The sequence below is a fragment of the Phyllobates terribilis genome, unplaced genomic scaffold (assembly GCF_046119375.1).
Source record: "Phyllobates terribilis strain yellow unplaced genomic scaffold, ASM4611937v1 Scaffold_5__5_contigs__length_657084704, whole genome shotgun sequence".
NCBI classification, from domain to species: domain Eukaryota; kingdom Metazoa; phylum Chordata; class Amphibia; order Anura; family Dendrobatidae; genus Phyllobates; species Phyllobates terribilis.
Window position 1 is genome coordinate 425,612,873 of NW_027362765.1, and position 27,565 is coordinate 425,640,437.

Below are 27,565 nucleotides of genomic sequence, written 5' to 3' on the forward strand. Positions count from 1 at the left end.
TCACACTTTTTTTTTTTTTGTTTTTTTTTCCAGTCGAGAGATTAGAAATTTGATTTCTAATCAAGATTATGCGGAAACTGGAGTGCCGCCATCATGGATGCAAATTCAGAGAGCACTTGATACAATTTACCATTGATTGGGTATGTCAATTCTGGTTTTCAACGGATGAAATATCAGATTTCCAAAGATTATTATTCTATCTTTTCATACGTTCTCTGTATAACCTCTTTCGTGTGCTCCCATTTTTTTTTTTTTTTTTTTTTTTTAAAAGAGAACACTTTCCAATAATATGTAATTGTTAAATGTACTCAAAATGCCGCTGTTCTCCTGAATCTGGGGTTATATTTCTTTTGTTCCTAAGATATGGCCGCCTCTTCGCTGTATATAAATCTAGTCTAGTTAGCCAAGGGGGCGTGGCCCTCATGATGACACCCATGAAGAGTGGAGGGCCACACCCCCCGAGGCTCACAAGACTAAATTTATATACAACGAAGAGGGGGCCGTATCTCAGGAACAAAAACTTGCAGGAACAAGTAAAAAAACAACGTCAGAATCAGGACAATAGAGGCATTCACACAAGGTAAAAATAATTACATATTTATGGCAATTGACGGGTTCTCTTTAATGAATACTTCCACTGCAAAAAAAACAATTTGCTTTAGTCATCAGCAGACTTCACGCCTAATAAGCTCGAGAAAAGCAAGGAACACAGAAACATACAGATACATGGCCGAAGAGGACCATCTACACTTTAGAAAGCTTTTCCAGTACACTCATTGGTCCTGATCCATTCATCCCCATAAACTGGGCTAAGCGTACATATGTTCTAAGGGTGGACAGTGGCAGAGGAATAAGTCTCTGGCGGTGGGACAAACGATTGGTTCAAAAGAGCAATGAACATTCGAAACACTGGTCGGGTTTGTTGGATCTTTTGGCTGATGATCAACACTTGCTCCATCATCGTCTGAAAAATCCAATTTCATCCAATGAAGACTGAAGAAATTTTGGGCTATTGATGAACGAACGATCAGTGAAATGTGTATTCGAAAGATTGTTCATCAATGGCCCAAAATACATCAGTCTTCATTGGATAAGATTGGAGTTTTCGGACGATGATGGATCAAGTGCTGATCATCAGCCAAAAGATCCAACAAGCCTTAAGGCCATACACAAATTCAGGAGTGATTTCTGCAATGTAGAGCAACCATGTAATAGAAAGAAAAAAAAGTGTTCGCACCAGGCGCATGCCATCAGTATCTATCACACAATCTATATATTTGAAGGGTAATCAAATAACACGCGGAGGTCACACAAACAAGGTCCTCCTTCAGAATAGCAATCAACTTCTGAGAACACTGCGTCCCATCGGTGGTCCATCAGAATCCGTTCAGGATCTCCGCCGTCAGGGCTTAGGACTAAATCAACAATCACACAGTTCAGTCACATACGCCATCTTCAACCTTTGAATCCAGCGCAGGTCAATAAACTATTATCTTCTCAGTGAATCGAAGGAAAAGCCATTTGAAGGAGCGATCCCTGGGCCCGAGATGGTAATGCTTGGATACAGCCATCAACCACCGCTAAACAAACATGAAATTAAACTAAGGCAGCTTCGCGGCCACATAATAAGGACGGCTGACAGAATTCGGCTAAACACCCAGGCGTTTCGATGTTCTATCATCTTCGTCTATGAGTAAATATTGCAAAATTTGTCTAAGATTAAAAAGTAAATCTATTGAAACATACAATTTTCTTCCAAGAAAATGTTACAACAGAAAGCGGTCAAAGTTGCCTTAAAAAAGGACTCAGTTATTAACTTTATGGTCCTAAAACTAAAATTATAAAGCCAAATTGGGTAGCAAAATACAAGTCAAAACCTTTCTGGCCCCATTTTGCACTGCAGAGAACGTGATCCTTAAAGCAACATGCAAATTAGATGGCAAGTGCACAGACGGAAGACTCAATTCCAAAAAGTGCTTCGGCACCCCGAGTAAATCCTTCCGGACGACTCTGATTTGACCTTGATTGATGTCTCTACTGAGCCAATACATCGCTGGCTTTGGCAATGAAACCTCATGCATGCTGTTGCCAACACAAAGGAGAGGATCGTGCATCTGCTGGGAATGCATACGCAGGTAAACATGCATACGCAATGAAGGCCAAGGTGGGATTTACGACAAGGAGCAGGAGCTCCTACAGGGCTGGAACACTCCCACCCTCCCACCCATGCGCAACACTTACCAGCTAATTTGCAAAAGACTTCAAGGTTAATTTTCTCTACAATTTAACCTGTATTTTACTACCCTACCTGGCAGAGAAGTTAATTTTCTGACCATCAAGCTCACAACGTACTCCCTTTAAAAAGGTACGTACACACGACGTCTTTAACACACTAGTGCACCAGCTAAGGTTTTTTTTGGCTCACACCACTTTAAAAAAAGACAGCAAACCTTTTCCTAAATAGGTTTCGCTGGTGTTTTTTCATCGTTTTGTGTGGTGGCTCCGTCGCCAACGTCTTTCTCGAATTTGGAAGCTGCCCGAAGAATGAACATGAGACTTCTTTTAACTGCGTCACTCTGAAGCAATTAAAAGAGGTAACAAAAGACTGGACATGTGCACAACAATGTTGTTTTTACATTGCTGTTCACTATGTTAATTTTTTTGCAGTGGGTTTGAACGCTTTTTCAGGTGGATTCCACCTGAAAAAGATGTCGGGTGCACATAACCTGACCTAGCCATAAAGGCAGAATATTTTATATTTTTCTGTTTATTTCTTAGCGGATTTATGACCACATTAAAGTTCAGGTCAAATTTGATGTGGTCAGAAGAGGAGTTCCACAGTTATGGAACATTACTACAAATACTGTTGGCTCGAAACGATGTTGCAACCATGGCATGGCGGGGTTGGGTTGACTACTTTGCTGTGATTTTGACAAAATCTGCACTTTACACGTATGGATATGTTCACACTACGCATGTATTATCTTTAACATTCAGGGTACACAGCAGATTTTCCGTCCAGAAAAATCGAAGCATTTGAATATTCCCTGCAGATTTTACCGCGTTGAAATTGGAGATAAAACATTTCCACATTTGGTTGCTTTGGATTCATACCAAACTTTACAATATCCCATGTAGATGTACTTTTAGGCTGGATTCACAGAAGTCTAAAAAAATAAAATAAAAATATGCAGTGGAACCGGCCTACAAATCAGCAATGAAATAAGCACGCGCTCGATGTTGATTTTGTGTTGGACTTTGCTGCTGACGTCGCCAGGAATTTCTGCCGCATTGTTTCAGTAGGCCGGGTAAGCTGCAGACTGGAAAATAGGATGACGCGCTGCAGATTTTTTCTTTTATGCCGTCAGCGAGTGAAGCTTGTTAAAACCCTGTTCACCAAAATTCCATTAAAAAAAAGACGTGATGTGTGATCCCAGCCTTATCCCATTATTCTTTTTTATTATAATTATTTAGTATTCCAGTTTGATGGGGTTTTTTTAGTTTAGGTTTGTTTCTTCAAAAGCCATTGCTTACAGAAGTTTTCTAAAAATCACAAAATAATTGCCAGGATGGTAGATTCGGAAAACTTGGCTAAAATGGCAGATGATCGGAAATGCAGAATAAGCAGATGCACAGTCACAGCCGTACGTAGAAAGAGCTGCGTACGCGGTGAACTCTATTATTAGCAGCCTTTTATGTTCCTTCATTACTTAAATCTGATATTTGAGAATCCTTACATGCTAGATTTAGAGGAAAAACAACAATAAATTTTAGTTTTTGTGTTGTTGTTTTTTTGGCCTTAATGGATCCTGGAAAACCTGGGCAATAAAGGTCATAATTACAGAACATTTGCTGCCATATTCAGCGATAAAAATCTGCCCTTAAATTTCTTTTATATTTAGGTCTTATGGTATTTGCTGCTGTTTTTTTGTGCTACATTCATTAAAAGGGCGCATGGGGGTTCATGAATTTGGCACCAGATTAAAAATATAGCTCATATTTTTGTCGTTAACTGTTTTTTGTGACTTTCTGGTGCAAAAAAAAAAAAATACCTAACACTTTCAAAAGTCAAAAACATTAGTCTTCAAATGCGGCAAGATAAAATAAAATACCACAAATTTTACTGCAGACAGTAACTAGAGTGATAAAAAAAACACACTTAAAAGGAAAAAATTACTCCAGGAAACTGGAGGAGAAACCGCAATGATGAATCGGGGCTTAATCTTTTTGGAGCAGAAACAGAGGAAATTCTCCAAATCCTCCTAAAGAAAACTCTGTGCGCATACCCTAAAAATGTTTGCGTAGTCCTAAAATTTCAAGAAAAAAGCGAAGGTGCCGCCACCACGATAATCTGCATGACATAGGAACCTACTATAATGAACCACCTCATACAGGACCTGTCACCGGGTCATAAGTGGCACGTTTTTCCGCTTATTTTATTCCTGCTGCTCTCCTAAGTATTTGTTTTTGTGCTGTTTTTTTTTTTTTAAAGCCGCCATCCGGTTTGAGAGATAAGGTCCTTTTTATTTAGTGCTGATTGTGATTGTCTTTACAAGGGGGCATGACTCACAGATTCTCTGGAGGGAGGTGTCTGGATTATTACCTTGTGAGCACCACCCGCTTAGTAAAGACCATAAAACATGACCCTAAATAAAAAGGCCCATCTCTGTAAAACCATATGGCGGATTTACAAAAAAACAGAGAACACTCCGTGGAGCAGAAGGAATAAAGTAAGAACAAAAACTGGCCACTTTTGACAAAACTTTTTTCAAGGGGTTGTCCACTTTAAAACAATCCCAACTTGTTAATTGGGCCACTTGGCAGTAGGTGGATCACAAAGCATCCTACCAGGGAACAGGTGTCATGTTTGGAAAAACAAAGTGGCAAGTGTTAAGTCATTGCTTTGCTGGGGAAATTGTCTGTGTAAGGTCAGATAGGACAGACCTCCATAGGGCAAGACGGTCTTCTTGACCGGTCTCTAGAACACTGTTGAAGAAATAGGGATCCTGATCCAGAGGACCCCCCTCTACTAAAGGCTGATGAAAGTCAGTTGATCCCACCCATTTCAGTGACAGCGGCAAACCATCTGATTTATAAGGGGACCTCCCTTATACAGATGATGTCGGAAGAGAGAAGGATTGGGCACTTGGGACCTCCCTCATACAGATGATGTCGGAAAAGGATCGGGCACTTAGAATTTCAAGGAATGTGGAAGAAGATTCCTCATCTCCTGCTGTTGAAAACACATGAATGGTCGGCAGAGCCAAACAGCCGGGAGAGCTAGCCGTCTGCCGAATGCACGTTCAGTCGACAGTGGTCTCGTGTATGCCCAGCGTAGCTCAGAATCCCCAATAGGGTACATGACAATGGGATTTCTAGACTGAACAGGCAATCAGCAGATTCATGACCCAGAGAAATGCATGAACAATTATCCACCATCTCTGTGGAAGCAGTACTTATTGTAATCATCTCATCGTCATGTAGTGCCGATCAGTCATGCCCCAGCAATGTGCTCCTCTCCCATATTAAATATAGGGTTATATTTTATTTTTCGGCGTAACCATCAGGTCCGGAGTGTGAAGATCAATAAGATGACCTTTATTTTAAATATGGGAAGTGAGAAAGCGAGCTGTTCTGTTCATCAAGACGGGCTTCTATATTTGGAAATGAGGCCATTTCAGATTCCTTTACGGTCAGGGACAACTCACTCCCAATAAAATGATCTTAGTCTTAAGGCTCTTGTACACATTAGACTAACACCAGCCAAACCCACCGATACAGAGGGGCTCGTCCAACAGTCCAATGTGTATGGAGGCCTCCTGATTGTCTCGATACATGATGTAGGGGACAACAAGTTTTGATTTCTACCCGCCAGACATATCCGACAGTGGCTCTCTTGTAGAGAACCCAGGACAACTTGGAAGAGCAAGAGCTCCTACATATGGGGAATCGGGAAAGATAGCCATCGGACGAGCTATCAGGTGAACCATTGTTTAGCCAATTGCTACCTAAAGTGTATGAGGGTGTTACGCCGGTTTCACACGAATTGTTTTAATCAGTGTTTTGTTTTCTGTGGGTTGGACCCATTTCTTGGTTTGTAGATTGGTTTTTACAATTCTTGTTGCATGTGGTTTTTACAATTCTTGTTGCATGTGATCTTTTTGTATCAAAACGTCTTAGGTTCTCCTTCTTAGTAAAAAGTCAAATACGAACAGCACACTGTTGTAATATGCTGTTTTTTTCTTTTCATTGACTTACATTGGAATATTTGATCTGCAATACGGGTAAAAGTTGGACGTCTCCAGGTTTTTTTTATTCCCAACAACCTGTCCGCACAAAAAAAAACAAACACATTTATTTGTAATGGATCTGTGATCTATCTATAAAAATAATGGATAGCACACATTCCAAAAAAAAATAAATAAAACTAAATGTTTTGAAAGAGCCCTAAGAATATGTTAACATGAAGTCTTTTTCAGGCAGGCAAACCGCCGGGTTATTTAAGAGGACGACGTTTCAATAAACTCCAGCTTTTTTCTTGAAGCATTTTTTTTAGTGTGGTTTCCTGAGCAACTTTTTGATGGTTTTTATAATTGTTTCTCCATTGTTTTGGTGGCATCTATTTTTCAGGCATTTTTCCTTTATTCCACTCAAAGAAGAAACAGCTATCAATTTTTGAATCAAAAACGATACTAAAATGCTCAAAAACACAGGACTGTAAAAGTATAGAGCATCTTTAGAACGGAAGACGCCTGAAGAATGGCAAGGACACTTCTTTTAACCGCTTGGTGTCTTTGGAAACCTGAAGTGGTCAAAAGACTGAACAGGAAATCGTTATTACATAAAAATGTATATAGTCATTCATATGAGTGTTTTCTGGGCAATTTTTCTGGTGGGTTTCAGAGCGGACCCTCCTAAATAAGACGTCATTTGCAAATTCCCATGGGCTGAATTCAGACGTCCATCTTTCATGGTCTTTACCAGGACCGACTGGTGATCTCTTGACCTGAACAGCTGAAAACTTGGTCAACGTATAATTTTTTGGACTCCATCAGCCTCACTGAAGTACATAGATACCTTGGGGGCCCGTCTGAATACCGTTTTTGAGGATGAAGGAGTAAAATTCCAGATGGAAGTCATAATGAGGTGTAATTATATAATATGAACCCATCCAAACCTGGCCAATTTTGGACAAAATCTACTGACTAGGCAATGTTGCCGTGTCCTACATCCATCTGTCTGGGGTGTAGTAAGACTTAAGTGCCCATTAAAAGCAATCTGATGTGTAAAGCTGTTTTCTGCCAGACGGTTATGAAATTGTACTTGGAGGAGCCCGACTCTTCTACTTGAAAAGCAAGCACTACTGCTAAGATAAAGCTTTTGAAAAGCTTTTAAGTTGTCTCGTAGAAGAGAAAATCTAAAAGTATTACTGCCATTAGCCAAGTGCTTGGAAAAAACAAAACAAACAGTGGATACAGATGAGCGTGCAAAATGTAAGGTCTACGATTAGTTGACCACACACATTAGATAGATGGTCGGTGAAAATTTGTATGGTCGAGTGACAATGTCTACACTTATTTGCAGAGAAGTTCTCTAGCCAAATAGATGAAAGGGTCATTCCCATCAACATCATTCATGGCATATCCAGACTGGTGTCTAGTAAAGTTACTAAAAGATCCAAGCAAATGGCTCAAAAGAGGCTCTGATGGCCAAGAACTAGAAGTCAACGTTCTTCAGACAGGCCCTCGCAGGCATTTATGGCATATCCCATGGCTACATCTGCCAAATTTGTCATATTTGCAATCTTTTTAAAACGGCCGCATCCCTTAGATGCCTCATGAATGTGCATCTGGATGACAGTAGACTGCATCTCGACACCAAGTATAAGAAACCATTTGGAAGTACTGTTTCAGGAAGCAGCGTCCAAGAAACTGCCAATACTTTTGGAAGATCTCCTTTATTTTTCCCCGTCTTAGGAGAGATGTCAAGTTAGGAGATGTGATGTACAAGTTGAAGATTAAAATGGCCCTATAATTAGTTATAGGGACCACATGCATAATATGTATAGGGTTCAGAATAACATTGGGCGGGTTCTACGAGTGCCATGTTTATTTCTGCTTCCTAGTGGTGGTGATGGAGACTTTTTCAAACTCAAGTGTTTGTATGGAAATAAAGCTAGCTTTGGTGAAATTAAGTCAGCTAGGCAAGAGAAGTAAACCGAGAAATACTAGGGGGCAATCTGCTGGGTTAAAGTGGACCATACACATGCGATAGCTCATTCAGCCGACAGCTCCCTCTCCCGACTTCCCCAAGCGTGGGGAGATCGGTAAAAGTTGGTGCTAGACCCTGATCGTTGGGTTGTCCATTGGAGAACAAATGGATGGGCATTTAAATTAAAATTCTCCGACTCTTATCTCCGACATTCATCTGTTGGGAAAGTTTCCACCAAATTTTATGTAATGTGTATGGGACCTTGAGTAAATGTCCATGCAACACTTTGTCGGGCACCCAGTTTCCAATGCAATAGGCCAAAATTTTTATATCTGTGAAATGGAAAAAAAAAAAAAAAAAAAAAGTTTCACGCTCTTCTAAACATGGGTGAAAAACTAAAGTTTACAGGATAAACTAATTTAGACTGTGTGAAGGCGGATAACCATATCACAATGCTGCTTTACATGAAGGGAAAAAAAAAAGAAGGATAAAATAAAATAAAAAAAACGCTGTATTTTGTGGCAGAAGCTTTATGATTATCTAATAGGAATAAAAGGATATGCTCAGTAAATTCCCCGGCAAGCAAAAACACATAAAAGCTAAAAGCCTCATCTGCTGACACAAACAAAAGATTTCAGCTGAAAGGGTTTACTCACCCAGACACAATGAGAACAGATAAATAGCGCTCCTCCCGAAACAAGGGCTATAATTATCCTGGTCAATATATAACACACGGAAGAGAGCTGTTAGCCTGGCCGGGCGCGACGTGGGCTTACACCAAAACGACAGGCTCTGCCCATAATACGGTCACATTTTAAAAATGAGGCTGGGTCACGCAGAGATTTGTGAGTCACAAAAAGGAGGCTCCATCACAAGTTCCGCCTGTTTCACCGGAAAAAAAAAAAAAATTATCCAAAATCACATCCGCCAATTTTTCCCGTAAAAATGACAACCCCCATCCCCACCAAAACGGAAACTAAACACTTTATTAATTATAGTTAATGGGGTCCCACTGGCACCGATTGTGCAGTCATAGGATGGACCCATTTTGTGCAGGAGTTATTTTGGTTCACAAAAATTTAACTACTAGTGTGAACCAAGCCCAAGTTTACTGTTGATATAGTGCAAACAAATTCCACAGCAATGTACAAAAAGGATCAACATCGAGTCCCTTCCCATAAAGCTAGCCAAATACATGGAGGTATCTCTATCGACTTTCCATACGCATGAACACTCAACTGAGCATTCATGCATCTTTCTACAGGAAGAGAGGAGAAAGCGAGACACCTCTGGCAGTGGCTTATCTCCCTGAAAACAAAAGGATGAGGGGTTAAAATTCCATCTGTCCAATCCTTCTCTCCCTTGACATCTTTTGGATGAGAGTCAGGAGGCCCCGATATACATCAGATCGCCGGCTAGTCTTGACGAGATAAGTAGGTTCGGATGACTTAATGTTTACGGGTTTTAAAGAGTAACTAAACTTTTAGATACTTTTTGCATATTAACCTTTAATTCTATGAAGATCATTGGGGGTCTGGGTCTTTAGACCCCCACAGATTACTCAAAAGACCTCTTGGAGGTGTGCAGCTTAGTAGGAAAGAGTGCAAAACGCCTATAGATTCAATAGATGGATTTGTCATCCTCATTGTGGGCCGTATGTGCTAGCTCTGATCACATACGTTACTGTCGGGTGCCGGCTTCTGAGCCCACCCCATACAGAGATAACGCCCATTACCATCATTAAGGCGTTCAAATCTAGGTGTACATGCTTTATAAAGCATGTCAACACCCTTGGTGTTATCTAGGAGCACACTTCAACCATATAGTGCTCCACTGTTTACATCTCGAGAGACCTTAAGCTGAAGACATACGTTGGTGGATTACCAATGGTATCATGGAAGTAAGTAATGACAACCATGGAGCAGTGACATTTTAAATGGATCAGAGAGCCCAGATCTGGTAAGTGAAAACATGGAAAATTGGTTTCCATACATGAAATGTAAGTAACAACTGGATCTGCACTGTGAGCCTCAACATTATTACCGATCACTGGACACCATTTAAGTGGCATTCAATGTATTCCAGAAGTCACAGTGTAGCCCAGGTTTAATATAGAGAAAGCGCTGCAAGCAAGGAAGCCTACTGGTAGAGGCATACATTATAGATTAGTAACCTGGCAGGAGAAGAATTTGCAGTAAAATAAGAGGATTAGGTTACAGACTGAAAAAGGTAGATGTTTGCAATGGAAAAACCCACTAAAGTTGCCCAAAACACATCAGATGAATGTTGGCTAAACCAATCAACCAACTAAAAGGGGGTGTCCCAACTCTCCCCTTGCAGCAGATGTTGGCAGGGCCATTCATGTTGAATTTTAGCATGGCACATCACTTCATACTCAGGGGAGATAAGCGGATAACAGGGGTGTCCGACAGCGGCTGACTTTCCACTTGTACTCTGGAATATGCACCAAGCTGAATGTGCATTGTGTATGGGGAGGATCAGGAGGAATCGATGTAGACCAGATGAAGGTTTAGCTGTCAGCTATTCAAAATGTATGGCCACCCACCCTGTAAAAGAACCATATGCAATATAAAAGAACTTAAGGGGTTGTCACGATGCTGTTGTCTGACAACCCAGGAGCAGGGAATCCTACCCTGTCCCTAACACTAGGGGCACCCTATCTATCCCAGTTCCCCAGGTTACTTCAGATGGTGAAGATGCTGGGGCCACGTACCTTGCCGTTCTCCTGAATCAGCCCTTATTTGTCCCTTCCCCCACCCAGACAAGTGGAGAGGAATAGTGTTAGTAAATACACCAACCAGACAAACAAGGGAGGACATACAGGGATAAATGAAAATACCAAAAACACAAAATATGCACTCTCAGACAACAGAGGGATACACCGAAGGAATTTGGAAGGTAAACAGAAATAGAAGAGGAAGGGACTATGCACACAGCCAAAACACCAAGCAACAGTCTCAGAACAACTCTCCTTAAATGTCTCTACCGAACACCAAATCCTCCACTCCTCACCAGGCAGTACAAGACTTAACACTGGCAATTAAGATTGCCAGAGCAGAGACTATATAGGATAAGGGAGTGGCTGATTCCGCACAGCTGAGAACTTCCAAGAAGGAAGCTACAAAGACTCAAAGTGGAGCAGGTTAACTCCTGCACTGCTGAAAGAAACTAGCACCATTTAATAAGAGGGAAAAGTGCTTCTACTCAATGCAGGAGTTAATTCAGACGCTGTGGTTTTCTGGCTCCTCTCTGTCGCAGTAAACCCGTGACAGGGGTTGTCTATAGTCCCCTTCAGGTAGAAGCGTCCTTTAATAATAAGCTGGACTTAAGAGTTTGACCGTTGGGATCCTACCAATCAGCTGCAATCTATGGGTTAAGGCCCACATGCACATTAGACTAACGCTGGCTGAACCTGGGGATATTAACGGGTTGGTGTATGGGGGTGCCGGTCGACTGATAGTCAGGAAAGATGTTGATCGGGCATTTCCGATTTCGAACCTCTGATCGTATTTCTCCCTCTGAGATAAGTCACCAGTTGTTCACAGAGAACACAGGAGCACTCAGCTGAAAAGAGCATTTCTACGCATGGGAGAGTCAGCTGAGATGGTCATCGGACAAACAACAGCCATCTAATGTGTACAGGGGGCTTTTAGTTTTAGCACTAAGTGTTCAATTTCCCTACAGCGCCACATCAGGTGAAATGAAGCATGACATGATGAATCAAAAAGGGCTGCCATTGCAATGCACAAATATGCTGGGGCTATATAAGGGAAATACTTGGTAAAAGCACCTGCAAAAACATTACTGGGGGTTGTGACACTGGCATCCAACATCCATAAAAGTATAGTTTCCATTTACGGTAACTAGATGATGGATTCCACTATTGCGGCGCTTGATCTTCGATTATCTCACTGCATTTTGACACATTTCAATGATAAAATTAAAAATTCTAATTATTCTCGTCTATAGAATTAGCAGCTGGATGTTTTTTATTATATTCCAAATCTGAAAAAAATATCTAAAAATGCGGAAAAAAAAAAAAAGTCATTAAAAAAAAAACAGAAATGAAAAATAAATAAATTAAATAAAAAAAAATCAGCATCATCTACATCAAATGCTATTTATTCTCCATTCTTGGCTCTTGCCGCCTTCTCCAAATTTAGGCTTTGTTTGCCAGAAAAAATATCTTCTAACCTCATTTATTTATACGTCTAGTGCCAAGATTTGCAGGAACATGGCTGTGCATTAAATATTCAAAGTAGTGTGTTTATGACCTACTTGCTAGCTTGCTGAGATAGTCAGCTAGACTAAACATCTTGGTTTGTAGTGTTACAGTACAAAAAGGACAAGCTGCAGGAATGAAAAAAAAATGGAATATGCGGCATAAATCTGATACTCAGGCTGCAGGGCAGATGTGCACCTGATCCGTCAAACACGAGGCTTTTTTTTTTAATGGGCACGTTTAATATTTTCTACATCATCTGTGTTTTCACAGTAATGCAAAGCGTCATAATCTGATAGGAACTAATGCAAAATCAGTGGTTTCCATCCTCTGGCTCTCCAGCTGTTGTAACACCACAACTACTAGCTACAGTCAAGCAAGAGATTCATGCTGCCCAGGTCTATCACCTAGTCCAGTCCTCCGTGGCAGCCTTTACTTGTGTGCCTGCCATCCCGGCGCGCGTCAGGAGGTCGTGTGGCCTAGTAAGCGCAAGAGGCGCCCAGAATGCCAGGCGTAGAAGTAGAAGACTTCTCTAGTACGGCTGCCGCGGAGGATCAGACTGAAAGCCAACGTGAATTGTTGAGACTGCTGCAGGGAGTTCTAACTTTTGCAACAGCTGGCCAGCAACATGTTGGCAGCCATTGCATGACTGTTTTGGAAGGTGGGTGTGAGCACTAATGGGGAACCAGGGTCAAAATGTCCATTTTTTTTTTTTTTAATGCGCTTTTGCCTTGCATGGTGCCACACCATTCCACAAGGGTAAAGAAGCATGCATTATAAATAGAGGGAAAGAGGAGGCAGGAGTGGCAGGTCCTAATGGAGAAGAGTCAAGTTGGAGAACAGCTGAAGTTGAAAGCAGGGAGAAAGTGCAAGAGCGTGCTGGGCAGAGTGCCAACAAGAGAAGCAAGTACTGCTATTGGTTGCAATTGCTGCCATGTTGGAGTAATCATCCCCTCGCGCATCAAGCAATAACACTGACGACATATGTAATGGCAGTATCCTACCCTTAAGGCACAGGTGACTTCAGTGTACAAGCTTAACTGTCACCATCAAGAACTGTCCCTCCTCAATGGCTAACCAAGAAGTCTGTTGCCTCCGAGGAGCAAAATACGTTTCTATTAGTAGCAGTCGCAGTTTTTCTTTATGCAAAAACACAATTCTAAGAGAATATCTTCTAGATTTGCTGTCATTTAATGGAGAATAAAAGGGACTCCTTACACAGGGGTGTTCATAGAGCGGACAGGGCTTGTTTAATGCCCATTTCAGGTGTCCATGAATCTCCCTATAAGTACCCATTAAAGTCCTTTTTTTTTTCCCCCAGACCAAAAAAAAAAAAAACACAAGGAGACAAACCTATTTTTGACCAGACACACGGAACAAAGTTACCCATAAAAGTCAATAGGTCGGAGAAATAATGTACAGCACACGGATGGAATCGTTGTACACTATGTGATTAACAACGCAATAGATATAAGAATCTTTGCTTTTTTTTTTTCCCCATGCGTCAACACCACCGATGAAACCCTGAAGGTAAAACCTAACATATGGACCAAATACTGATGAAACGCGGACTGTTTTTTTCACGTATGTGAAGAATCAGACACATCAGAATGAGGCCATGGAAATAGAGTTTTGAATCGATTGTTGCAATGTATAATTAGTGGGTGCATCCTCCCTGCTTGTGTTACCAAACTAGAATAAAATCTATATATAAATAAATAAAACACTAATCTGCTGTGACTTACAGTGCACTCCTCCCAAGGAAATAATGTCTCTGGCATCCAGGGCATTCCTCTTTATGAATAGGTTACTCACCGGCGGGGTGGTGCACATATTTAGAAGGGTAGGACTACACTAGCGTGACCCAGAATTCTGCTCCTCTACTCTCCTTCCGCAGATATTGATGGCTGTAGTATGATGTGCGCCCATTGTAGGGTTGTGTGATGACAGCTATGACAGGCACGGTTTAGGCCTTAAGTACTACATTTTTGTTTAATGAAAAGTTATCCTAGTATAATCTGGCAGCAACGCGAGCCAGCGACGGCTTACTGCATAGTGATATACACTGAACGCAATAATAACTCTGTGGAGTCTACAGTGTAGACAGGATGCGCCCCCTATTGGCAACTGGTGTCAGACAAAATTTTATTATTTAAAGAAGATGACCTGTCACTAGGTCAAAAGTGGCCAGTTTTTGCTAAAACATTAAAAAAAAAAATGTTTTTGCAAGACGCAGGTCCCACCTCTTGGGCCATCAAGAATGAAGCTCAGAAACAAAGACTCAGCAAATTGTGCCGATCTGCTACTGCAGAAGAAAAAATAAATATAAAAAAAGAAATTGATGTTTTTAAAATTTGCTGCACATCCATAGATTATTTTAAAATTTTAAAGTACCCCAAATTAATCAATGGGGTGGGGAAATAAATAAATTAACATGCTGTGGATATATATATTATACACACACATAAGGTATATAAAAAGTATGTGCGTCTATGATGGATGTCCACAAGGAACGGCTATGCAGAGGAACCCACTCCACAAACACCGGATACAAGGTACCTTGCAAAAATAGTCTGATGGGTTTACCAAAAAATAACAATGGGAGACCAATAAGTTTAGGTGTCGATATTGACTTTTAGGATTGCTACTTCCAATAGGTGGAGCTAGAGTTCATGTCCTCTTCCTCTCTGGAGAGGTAATTTGCATATTTAGTTTCCCAGACGATCATGCATGGCCTACAAGTCTCCTCTTGACATGCCAGGCCTGGCTTGTCACTCTCCACAAGAAGAAACATTACCCCTTAGATCATATGCAGAGAGAAAACACACAGCAAACTTTATAAAAGGACATGGCTGATTCTGCGCTCTGCGATGGCAGGACGATTAGTAACAGAGTTCAGACTCCACCACGTGTTCTCTGATTGTAAATGGAAAATAGAGACACTCGGGGGTGAAGGAGGATCAGTACGGTCGTGTAACTGAGCCCTACACACAAGTGCGCAGACGACAGGGCGCTAGATAGATGGCCGGGATCATTTAGTTATGTCATGCTAAAGAGCTTCATTTATGACATAGTTCACACAACAGACAGCTGCTTTAGTAGAACTTCCCAAATATAACAGTAATGCACGTCACCGACTTGAGTGCAATAGAAAACCTTAGGGAAATATTAACCATAATACTTACAATGCATTATTTTGGTCTCTAACTTTTTTTAATTTTGTGGGGTTTTTTTTCCTTTTTAAAATAGCAGCGAGAGCTCGAAGTCCGTATTTTTTTCTTCATTACTTTTTTTGTTTTTCGCCTATGGAGATTATAACCCTCCTTTTCTATTAAAAAGCATGAATATGTATTCAGTTTTACAAATCATATGATTGTAAGTAAAAATAACTATATAGCAGGTACTAAAACAAAAAAAAAAAGTATTCAGAAAAAAAATTCTAAAAAGCATGGTGAATGCAGTTTTTTTTTTTCTTTTTTACTTTTTTTTTAAATGACCAAAAAGCACTGGCAAAAATGTGAATGTTTATAAGCTCCATAGACTAATATAGGCAGCGATTACATACAAGATAGTGCGGAGATCTAACAAGATCACAAGGTGCCATAAATCCCATTGTGTGAAATCGTTGAGGAGAAAAAAAACAAGAGCGATTCCTTGAGGCCAGGGCTACATGGGGACTTTGGCCATGACATCAGTGTCAGTGCTACATAGCAGTGCCATACAAGTTAATTTGGGTTGTATTTTGGCCCCAAGTAATAAGTCCAACCATGTCGAATTAGCCGGTCACAGTACCCCGGGGTTTTCTCTTGTGTTGCGCTGCGATGTAGCAGCAACTAGTGAACTTACTTTGGCCACCGTGTAGCCTCGGCCTAAACTGTACAAAAATTCTCTACAAAAAGTACCGAAAGGAAAAAATAAAAATACAGGTTTCTCACGACCTAAAAAGGAGCCTAAGATGGCAGCTGCCAATATTTGGTTGATGAGTCTTGTGAAATGTGAATGTAGTCTTCTAGATTGGTGGTCCTCAAAATATGGCAAACTGGAAATTTGTTGTAGAAACCCTGGTCTAGGTAAAGGGTGGTCTTCACAAATAGGTAGAGCCATAAAGCCACCATGTGAATAATGCCTTAGGAAGCTCATTCTTCTGCCCGATCTGACATCTACAGAGGAAGCCATCCGAGACCTAGCTGATCTGGTCCAACTAATGGGAAGTACTAGAAGACAAAACCAGCGGGGTGCCGAATGGCCGCCTCTACAACTGTCCAAAACGCGTCAGATCTGACAGAGGAGAAAGGGGCGACGGACAACCCCTCTCCCTTTAATGTCTAGGACACTAAAGCATCTCAGGCTACAAAGCAGTATGATGGCCACCGTAAGAAAGAAGAGAACCCTTTCTTTAGTACAAGAAGTAGTACATCAATTGTTCACCGAGAAATAGGACACACAGTAGGGCCTCGATTATGAAGAAATCCCTCTACACAGCAATTATCCTGCACTCCTAAATAGTCCCCACATTACACAACACTGTACACAGGGAATGAATGCGGAATATTAACAGACTGTCTCCATTATTAATGCATGAAATTAGACAGACCTTCATAAAAAAAAATTGAGAGGCATCAGGAGGTAGAGTAGGGATGTAATTAATTTTTTTCCCATATAACCAAGACTATGAGGCATCCACCAGATCTGGAGGAAAAAAGGGTTCCTTTATTATTATTATAGGCAGGGATTCTTTACTGTTAGAGCAGTGAGACTCCCTTCCACAGGATTAGATGAAGCTAACATTGTACAAAATTGTACCAAAACAGGTATTTTTTGGCATATATCACATAAAACAAAAAAAAAAAAAAAAAAAAAAAAAACTAAACAGCCTCCTTATAAGAAAAAGCTGCACATGGATTAGTGACTTGACTCACCGTTTCTGGAAAGATTGTGGTTTTCTATCTTAGTTTGCAATCTGACACCAAAGAACAATTTTTTTTTTTGGTTTTAAAGGCCAAGCACCTGCTGGAGCCTAAAATATTCAGCACTTGGAGGATTTACACGGCTCTGTCGAGGAGCAGTAACCACATGTAGGTCTGTAGCCAAAAAATCAAAACTGGATCCTAAATATTGTGTGAACCTGAGCTAATAGGAGTTGATCATCATTGGATATATGATATCCCACCGCTGGGACCCCCACGATCACTAAGCGCTGTGCTAGGAATGGGACAGCAGGGGGCACACAGGACCGGCGGCTCCATTTCTTTCTTTCCTGGCTGCGGTCTTGCGGTCCGCCGCTCTGATGTTCGGTTGCAGATTTCTCAGTATGCGTTACATAAATTTATGCATGTATAAAAGGATTTAAAATTTACACCGAGGGTCAATTTTTGCTATACCCAAAATTCAGATGGAAAGGCCACAAGATATCCGCCATATGCAAACAAAGTACATTGCAGATTTTTTGCAGACACTTTCCAACAGTAAAGTCAAAAGCAGCAAAAACGTGCGGATCTCTTTTTGTCTATGGGGAAAATCCACATTATTTTCAAAAGGAGACACCGACTAGCTGCGGTCTGCAAAATACTCAAAACAGATAAATTTACAGCCCCCACCCCCCAAATAAAAAGCAAAGTATGGATGAGATCAGAAAAATCTCAAATATTTTTTGTATTCTTTTGCGGATTTAAAGTCACTTCTTGTTGCCACAGAGCCAGAACCGCGTCACACGACGGTCACTGATATAGATCTTCGGTCATCAAGTGAAATTTCAATTTTTTTTTTTTTTTATTTTATTTTTGCTGCAATTGTAAGGAAAACTACTTTTTCTCACCATAAGGAAATTAAAAAAAAAAAAAAAAATATCTACAGAAAAAGAGTTTGCAATCTGAGCTCACGATAAGGAAACAACAATATCCGAATTGGAAATGTAGATTTTTGCAGTCCAATTTATTAAATAGTGGTGCGCTGGTCCTCCCCCTCACTACGGTAAGGGCCCTGTTGATGAACGCTGTGCGGACACTTAAGGGGTAGTCCACCTTATTATTTTGACAAATATTCTGCTGTCCACAATGTGGTCGCTGATGGAGGAGAATGCGACCACCGGACCAGTCCATCAACCCCCTCCTATTGAAAAACACTGGGCTCCTCCATCAGAGAAATTATTTATTATATATATATATATATATATATATATATATATATATATATATATATATATATATATATATATATATATATATATATATATATATATATATATATATATATATATATACACACACATACACCGTACAGACCAAAAGTTTGGACACACCTTCTCATTTAAAGATTTTTCTTTATTGTCATGACTTTGAAAATTGTACATTCACACTGAAGGCATCAAAACTATGAATTAACACATGTGGAATTATATACTTAACAAAAAAGTGTGAAACAACTGAAAATATGTCTTATATTCTAGGTTCTTCAAAGTAGCCACCTTTTGCTTTGATTACTGCTTTGCACACTCTTGGCATTCTCTTGATGAGCTTCAAGAGGTAGTCACCGGAAATGGTTTTCACTTCACAGGTGTGCCCTGTCAGGTTTAATAAGTGGGATTTCTTGCCTTATAAATGGGGTTGGGACCATCAGTTGTGTTGTGCAGAAGTCAGGTGTATACACAGCTGATAGTCCTACTGAATAGACTGTTAGAATTTGTATTATGGCAAGAAAAAAGCAGCAAAGTAAAGAAAAACGAATGGCCATCATTAATTTAAGAAATGAAGGTCAGTCAGTGCGAAAAATTGGGAAAACTTTGAAAGTGTCCCCAAGTGCAGTTGCAAAAACCATTAAGCGCTACAAAGAAACTGGCTCACATGAGGACCGCCCCAGGAAAGGAAGACCAAGAGTCACCTCTGCTTCTGAGGATAAGTTTATCCGAGTCACCAGCCTCAGAAATCGCAGGTTAACAGCAGCTCAGATTAGAGACCAGGTCAATGCCACACAGCAGACACATCTCTATAACAACTGTTAAGAGGAGACTTTGTGCAGCAGGCCTTCATGGTAAAATAGCTGCTAGGAAACCACTGCCAATGACAGGCAACAAGCAGAAGAGACTTGTTTGGGCTAAAGAACACAAGGAATGGATATTAGACCAGTGGAATACTGTGCTTTGGTCTGATGAGTCCAAATTTGAGATCTTTGGTTCCAACCACCGTGTCTTTGTGCGACATGGAAAAGGTGAACGGATGGACTCTACATTCCTGGTTCCCACCGTGAAGCATGGAGGAGGTGTGATGGTGTGGGGGTGCTTTGCTGGTGACACTGTTGGGGATTTATTCAAAATTGAAGGCATACTGAACCAGCATGGCTACCACAGCATCTTGCAGCGGCATGCTATTCCATCCGGTTGGAGTTTAGTTGGACCATCATTTATTTTTCAACAGGACAATGACCCCAAACACACCTCCAGGCTGTGTAAGGGCTATTTGACCAAGAAGGAGAGTGATGGGGTGCTACGCCAGATGACCTGGCCTCCACAGTCACCAGACCTACCCAATCAAGATGGTTTGGGGTGAGCTGGACCGCAGAGTGAAGGCAAAAGGGCCAAGTGCTAAGCATCTCTGGGAACTCCTTCAAGATTGTTGGAAGACCATTTCCGGTGACTACTTCTTGAAGCTCATCAAGAGAATGCCAAGAGTGTACAAAGCGGTCATCAAAGCAAAAGGTGGCTACTTTGAAGAATCTAGAATATAAGACATATTTTCAGTTGTTTCACACTTTTTTGTTAACTATATAATTCCACATGTGTTAATTCATAGTTTTGATGCCTTCAGTGTGAATGTACAGTTTTCATAGTCCTGAAAATACAGAAAAATCTTTAAATGAGAAGGTGTGTCCAAACTTTGGGTCTGTACTAATATATATATATATATATATATATATATATATATATATATATATATATATATACACACACACAGATAAATCATATCTAAAACACAGATTGGACAGTTCCTTTGAATAATTTCTGGTTGAACCTGCCAGAACTGCTCAGCGATTGGCTGCAGTGGTCATGTGAGCGGTTGACCTTCCATCATTCAGTGTAACCTGTAAATAATCACAAGAGCAGCAGTGTTGGACCTGAGGAGGGGGGTAGTAACAGTTGACACGACCGTATTTTCGGACCACTTGCTGTTAATGAAAAAAAAAAAAAACAGACAGCACTCAGACCAATGTTATTCAATGGGGCTGTGCAGAAAAAGAGATTTTTTTTTCATAGACAATCTGAGTGTGGAAAAAAAAAAAAAAAAAACAGACGCCATATGGAGCCACCGTATATCGTCCGTTTTTAATGGATACATTGCAGTTCTGTAATAAAATGGTCCTGTAAATGGTTAATAGCTGCTGCAGTAAAAAAACGGATTGTCTGAGTTTTCTGGATGGAACGATTTTCTTTTAGGCTCATGGGAACCTACTCTAAAGTTAAGTTCCCACAATGAATATTTGCTGCTGCAGATTTTCAACAACATTTCTGCACCAAATAGCTAAATTATGTAGCTTATGTTTTATTTTTTGGTTTTAAGCGTGGGGGGGGGGTATTTATAAGCCAATTTATTGCCTCTTTTTAGTGTCTTGTTTTAAATAAAGCTGCTCTTTATTGCTACAGCCAATGCGCACTACATGCGTTCTTAGTGCATTTACGCAGCAGTAAAGCAAAAAAAAAAAAAAATGCATTTTTTTGTTAGTGTTTTTTCTTGTGGATTGTCCTCATCTCATTCAAGTCGATGGGGAAGATCTGCAAATAAAAAAGCATAACGCGCAGCGAGAGAGATTGACACGTTGCCAATTTAAAATAAAATTACCGTAAGTCAATTTCTGCAGCGCTTAAAACAAGCAAGAAAAAAAAAAAAAATACACAGCCAAGATTTACAAAGGTCTCATCCACTTTGCGGGATCCAGGGTTTTTTTGGCCATGAAAATATACACAGAAAAAAAAAATAAAAAAAAAAAAACAAACAAATACTCATACTGTGTTAACTGATCTGTAATAAATAAAAATAAAAAAGGGACACTGTTCTGTGCAAGAAAGCTCTAGAGATGGATTCTAGAAGGCACATGATAGGTAAGAACAGGACCCGTCTTCTATCAGCAGGCAGGTAAAATATTCTGGAGGAAAAACAAGGCCACGTATGTCAATGGAGCAGATTAGCGGAAATGTCAAGACGACCGTGCTGTAATGAATGGCATTTCAGCACTGCCTTTATCCAACAGCTGTTACAAGACTGCACAAACATTCACTGCCTGTGCAATACTGTATCAAAGGGAAACAATCTCAACCTAGAGCTTTGCAAGAAAGTAACACTGACCATTATCCCTGTGTGTACAGAAGCAGCCTTCATATTTCACCAACTGACCATTATCCCTCTGTGTACAGAAGCAGCCGCATCCATATTTCACCAACTGACCATTATCCCTCTGTGTACAGAAGCAGACGCATCCATATTACTGCATATTTCACCAACTGACCATTATCCCTCTCTGTGTACAGAAGCAGACACATCCATATTTCTGCATATTTCACCGAGACATTTGTTAAAGGGAAAAAAAAAAAAAAAACAGGACATCCTTGTGTGACAATGAGTCACTGCTTTATACAATGTTGTGACAGTCATTAAACCGGTTAATGTGCTGGTGACATAGGACTACAAGAATGGCATCCGAAGAACAAGTTCAGGCCTACCCAAAATATTCCAGCTCACGCAATGTAGCAGGTCAATTTCTGCAACGTGCGGTAGAAACGGATTATGTGGTGGATTTTCCGCATGCAATTCCATGCAGAAAAATCTGCAGCAAATACATTACATCTATATACTCAAGGGCATGGTCACACAGGTTATATACGCCCAGGATGGGAAATCTTCTGCATAAGTGTTTTACATTCAGATTTTTAAGCTTCAAAATCCACATAAAAACTTTCATTACTATTCCATATGGATTTTGATGAGGATCCACTATTAAATGTGTCCAAAAACCACATAAAAAAAAAAATAATTGAGGGTCCATTTGGTGTTGTTTTTTTTTTTAAGCCTTTTTTTGGTTCTTGATTTTATTTCTGCTTCCATTTTTCTCCCCCAACCAGTTGCCTTTTTTTCCACATTGAACATAATAGTATCATGTGCATTTTCCCCATTGAATATTTTTTTTTCCAGCCAGCACAATCCACATAAAGTGAGTATTTGAAGCAATTTTTCATGTGGATTTTCAGTTTATGCTGCAGATTTTAACAGCGGATTTGTGAAAATTTCTGCAGTATTTGATGCAGAATTTTCTGCTTTAGATTTTCAGTGGCAGAAAATCCGCAGTATTTCTAACCTGTGTGGACATAGAAGCCGGATACATTGCAGATTTTCAGTTCAGATTTCCGTTGGTGGAAAATCTGCAATATTTTACATTGGCGGCAAAGTGAATAATATGGCAGGGGGGGGGAGGAAACGTGCAGAATCCGCGCAAAAATTAACAAGCGGTGCAGATTTTACTGCTCATGACAATTTATGTTGTGGATTTTTGCTCCGGATTTCAAAGCTTTTCAATGCATAGGATAGATTATATAGAAATGATATATGGCAAAAACCAGAGCGGATTTTTCCACATAAAATTTAGATCCTGTATGGACATGGGCAAAACATTAAAAAAAATAACTTTTCATAATGCACTTCTATAAATTGTTACAAGAAACAGGTAAAAAATATTTTCTGACAACAAAGGCAGAAATATTGACATAAAAACCCAGAAATATGAAATTACACAGATCTAGCAAATTTGCAAAAATGGTGCAGACCACTATTATAAATCAGATTCTGACATGCTGGGCTTGGGCTGCCCGGTGACAAATCCAAATTGCCCATTGCTAGTGCATTGCCCAAGGTGTAGTCCTACAGGGTGTTTAACCCCGTCATTGCTAGCAGAGGCTTCACAATACTTTCTACAACACATATACAGAATGACAATCAGACATTAGGTACCTGCAGGGGCAAGAGGTTATTGCCATTATCCGTCCTGAAGGCGTTGTCCTCCACCCAGGATTTGGGAGCTAGGGGTGAAACACGGGGGAATTTTGGGGGTGCAATCACATTACTGGAGAAGGGTTTTTTCAATGGAGAAATTGGATTGAGCGGTGAGGGCACCCCAACCCCGACACCTACTCCTACCCCCACTGCCCTACGGGGGTCTCTGCCAGGCTGTAGACCACCCCATGGATTGGAGGGGTTATTCCATGCAGCATTTTGCTGGTTGTTCCAGCTGGAAGGGGACAGCGACGAAGAGGAGGATGTGGAGGGTTTATTGGTCAGAATGGCCTGGTGGCTGTAAGCGTTTCTCTGATTATAGGGGGGGTGGTTATTGGGGCTCGCAGGGGATCTTCTCTGCTGTTGCTGATGAGCTAGCCCCAGCTGGGGGGAGAAGGTGCCCCCAAATACAGGGTTGACGTGGTGGTGTGGGAAGTTCTGGAATAGCATGGTCCCATTGACAGGGGTAATTCCTTGGAAAAAGCTGTCATCCACAGCATTGCTGGACCCTCCAGTGGACCAGGTGCTTCCGAAGGATGGGGACAGGGAAGAACCAGTGGGGGGCTCCTGCTGACCAGGCGGGGGGAAGCTCAGACCAGGCAGAATGGGGGACTCCATTTGCATCTTCTCCTTCAATGTTGGGGTGCTGTTATTCTCAGGGCTGGGGGGCTCTGCAGCACAGGGGGCTTCTGAGCTGCTGGGGTCTTGCTGCTGGGATGCTGGGGCTGACTGCTGCCTCTGCTGAGGTTGGCTTTTGTCCATCAGTAAATCATCCTGCATGGCTTGCACAGCTGAAACAGGGAAGAGAGAAAGCAGATGTGGGTTAGGACTGTCAGCAGCGGCGGGCGGGCAGAGGGCAGCTCCCTGCACTACAGCGTGTGCCAGCGCCCCGCAGCCGTGCGCCCTCCCCGGCCCAGAGGAGCCACATTACACTGCTGCTCCGCCGCCACGTCTCTGCGCTCCAGCACCGGAACTCTGCGCTCCGAGGCTGCACTCTGCCGATTCTGGTTCCTGTTATCTGCAGGCGCCTCCTCCCTCCATCCAGCCCCGTGCTATTAGCATACGTCAATACACACTGCTGCGTCCTTCACAAGGTTACCGGCGGCGGGGGGCACCGCTGCTCATCGTGCTCGTCTGCAGCCTACACCCCACTATACATACTGATCATTCTGCTGCACCCCGCTATACATACGGTTCATCCTGCTGCACCCCACTATACATACTGATCATCCTGCTGCACCACACTATACATACTGATCATTCTGCTGCACCCCGCTATACATACTGATCATTCTGCTGCACCCCGCTATACATACTGATCATTCTGCTGCACCCCGCTATACATTCTGATCATTCTGCTGCACCCCGCTATACATACTGATCATCCTGCTGCACCCCACTATACATCCTGATCATTCTGCTGCACCCCACTATACAGACTGATCATTCTGCTGCACCCCACTATACAGACTGATCATTCTGCTGCACCCCACTATACAGACTGATGATCCTGCTGCACCCCACTATATAGACTGCTGCACGCCACTGTACATCCTGATAATCCTGATGCACCCCACTATACATACTGATCATTCTGCTGCACCCCACTATACAGACTGATCATTCTGCTGCACCCCACTATACAGACTGATCATTCTGCTGCACCCCACTATACAGACTGATGATCCTGCTGCACCCCACTATATAGACTGCTGCACGCCACTGTACATCCTGATAATCCTGATGCACCCCGCTATACATACTGATCATCCTGCTGCACCCCACTATACATCCTGATCATTCTGCTGCACCCCACTATACAGACTGATCATTCTGCTGCACCCCACTATACAGACTGATCATTCTGCTGCACCCCACTATACAGACTGATGATCCTGCTGCACCCCACTATATAGACTGCTGCACGCCACTGTACATCCTGATAATCCTGATGCACCCCACTATACATACTGATCATTCTGCTGCACCCCGCTATACATACTGATCATCCTGCTGCACCCCGCTATACATACTGATCATTCTGCTGCACCCCGCTATACATACTGATCATCCTGCTGCACCCCGCTATACATACTGATCATTCTGCTGCACCCCGCTATACATTCTGATCATTCTGCTGCACCCCGCTATACATACTGATCATCCTGCTGCACCCCACTATACATACTGATCATTCTGCTGCACCCCACTATACAGACTGATCATTCTGCTGCACCCCACTATACAGACTGATCATCCTGCTGCACCCCACTATATAGACTGCTGCACGCCACTGTACATCCTGATAATCCTGATGCACCCCACTATACATACTGATCATTCTGCTGCACCCCGCTATACATACTGATCATTCTGCTGCACCCCGCTATACATACTGATCATTCTGCTGCACCCCGCTATACATACTGATCATCCTGCTGCACCCCGCTATACATACTGATCATTCTGCTGCACCCCGCTATACATACTGATCATTCTGCTGCACCCCGCTATACATACTGATCATTCTGCTGCACCCCGCTATACATACTGATCATTCTGCTGCACCCCGCTATACATACGGTTCATCCTGCTGCACCCCGCTATACATACTGATCATTCTGCTGCACCCCGCTATACATACTGATCATTCTGCTGCACCCCACTATACATGCTGATCATCCTGCTGCACCCCACTATACATACTGATCATCCTGCTGCACCCCACTATACATACTGATCATTCTGCTGCACCCCACTATACATACTGATCATCCTGCTGCACCCCACTATATAGACTGCTGCACCCCACTGTACATCCTGATAATCCTGTTGCACCCCACTATACATACTAATCACCCTGCTGCACCCCACTATACAGACTGCTGCACCCCACTGTACATCCTGATAATCCTGATGCACCCCACTATACATACTGATCACCCTGCTGCACCCCACTGTACATCCTGATGCACCCCACTGATGATCAGCCTGCACCCCCCTGTACATACTGTTCATCCTGCTGCACCCCACTGGTCATACTGATCATCAGCCTGCACCCCACTGATCATCAGCCTGCACCCTCCTGTACATCCTGATCAACCTGCTGCACCCCACTATACATACTCATCATTCTGCTGCACCCCACTATACATACTGATCATTCTGCTGCACCCGCTATACATACTGATCATCCAGCTGCACCCCACTATACATACTCATCATTCTGCTGCACCCCACTATACATACTGATCATTCTGCTGCACCCCCCTATACATACTGATCATCCTGCTGCACCCCACTATACAGACTGCTGCACCCCACTGTATTTCCTGATAATCCTGATGCACCCCACTGATGATCAGCCTGCACCCCCCTGTACATACTGTTCATCCTGCTGCACCCCACTGATCATCCTGCTGCACCCCACCGTACATACTGTTCATCCTGCTGCACCCCACTGATCATCAGCCTGCACCCCACTGTACATCCTGATCATCCTGCTGCACCCCAATGATCATCAGCCTGCACCCCACTGTACATACTGATCATCCTGCTGCACCACACTGATCATCAGCCTGCACCCCTCTGTATATGCTGTTCATCCTGCTGCACCCCACTGATCATCAGCCTGCACCCCCCTGTACATGCTGTTCATCCTGATGCACCCCACTATACATACTGTTCATCCTGCTGCACCCCACTGATCAGCCTGCACCCAACTGTACATAGTGTTCATCCTGCTGCACCCCACTGTACATACTGTTCATCCTGCTGCACCCCACTATACATACTGATCATCAGGCTGCACCCACTAATCATCCTGATCATAAGGCTGCACCCCCCTGTAAATACTGATCATCCTGCTGCACCCCACTGTACATGGTGATCATCAGGCTGCACCCCACTATTCATCCTGATCATCCTGCTGAACCCCACTGATCATTAGGCTGCACCCCACTATACAGACTGCTGCACCCCACTGTACATACTGATCATCAGGCTGCACCCCACTGTTCATGATGATCATACTGCTGCACCCCACTGTACATGGTGATCATCAGGCTGCACCCCACTATTC

General features: G+C 42.1%; 1 protein-coding gene across 5 annotated transcripts in view; it reads right to left on the reverse strand.

Annotated features, from left to right (window-relative positions):
- CPEB3 (cytoplasmic polyadenylation element binding protein 3) overlaps positions 1–27,565 on the reverse strand; it is a 97,073-nt gene that overhangs the window by 59,506 nt on the left and 10,002 nt on the right. The window contains exon 2 of one of the 5 annotated variants that reach the window (XM_073685232.1): positions 23,443–24,275. The exons of 1 other annotated variant lie outside the window; for it this stretch is intronic. In XM_073685232.1, coding sequence (XP_073541333.1) covers positions 23,443–24,264 — 822 coding nt within the window. In that variant the 5' untranslated portion in view covers positions 24,265–24,275. Of the gene's footprint in view, positions 1–8,867; positions 8,892–21,834; positions 21,919–23,442; positions 24,512–27,565 lie in introns of those variants that run through there. 3 more of the 5 variants (XM_073685233.1, XM_073685234.1, XM_073685236.1) reach the window with 3 other exon arrangements.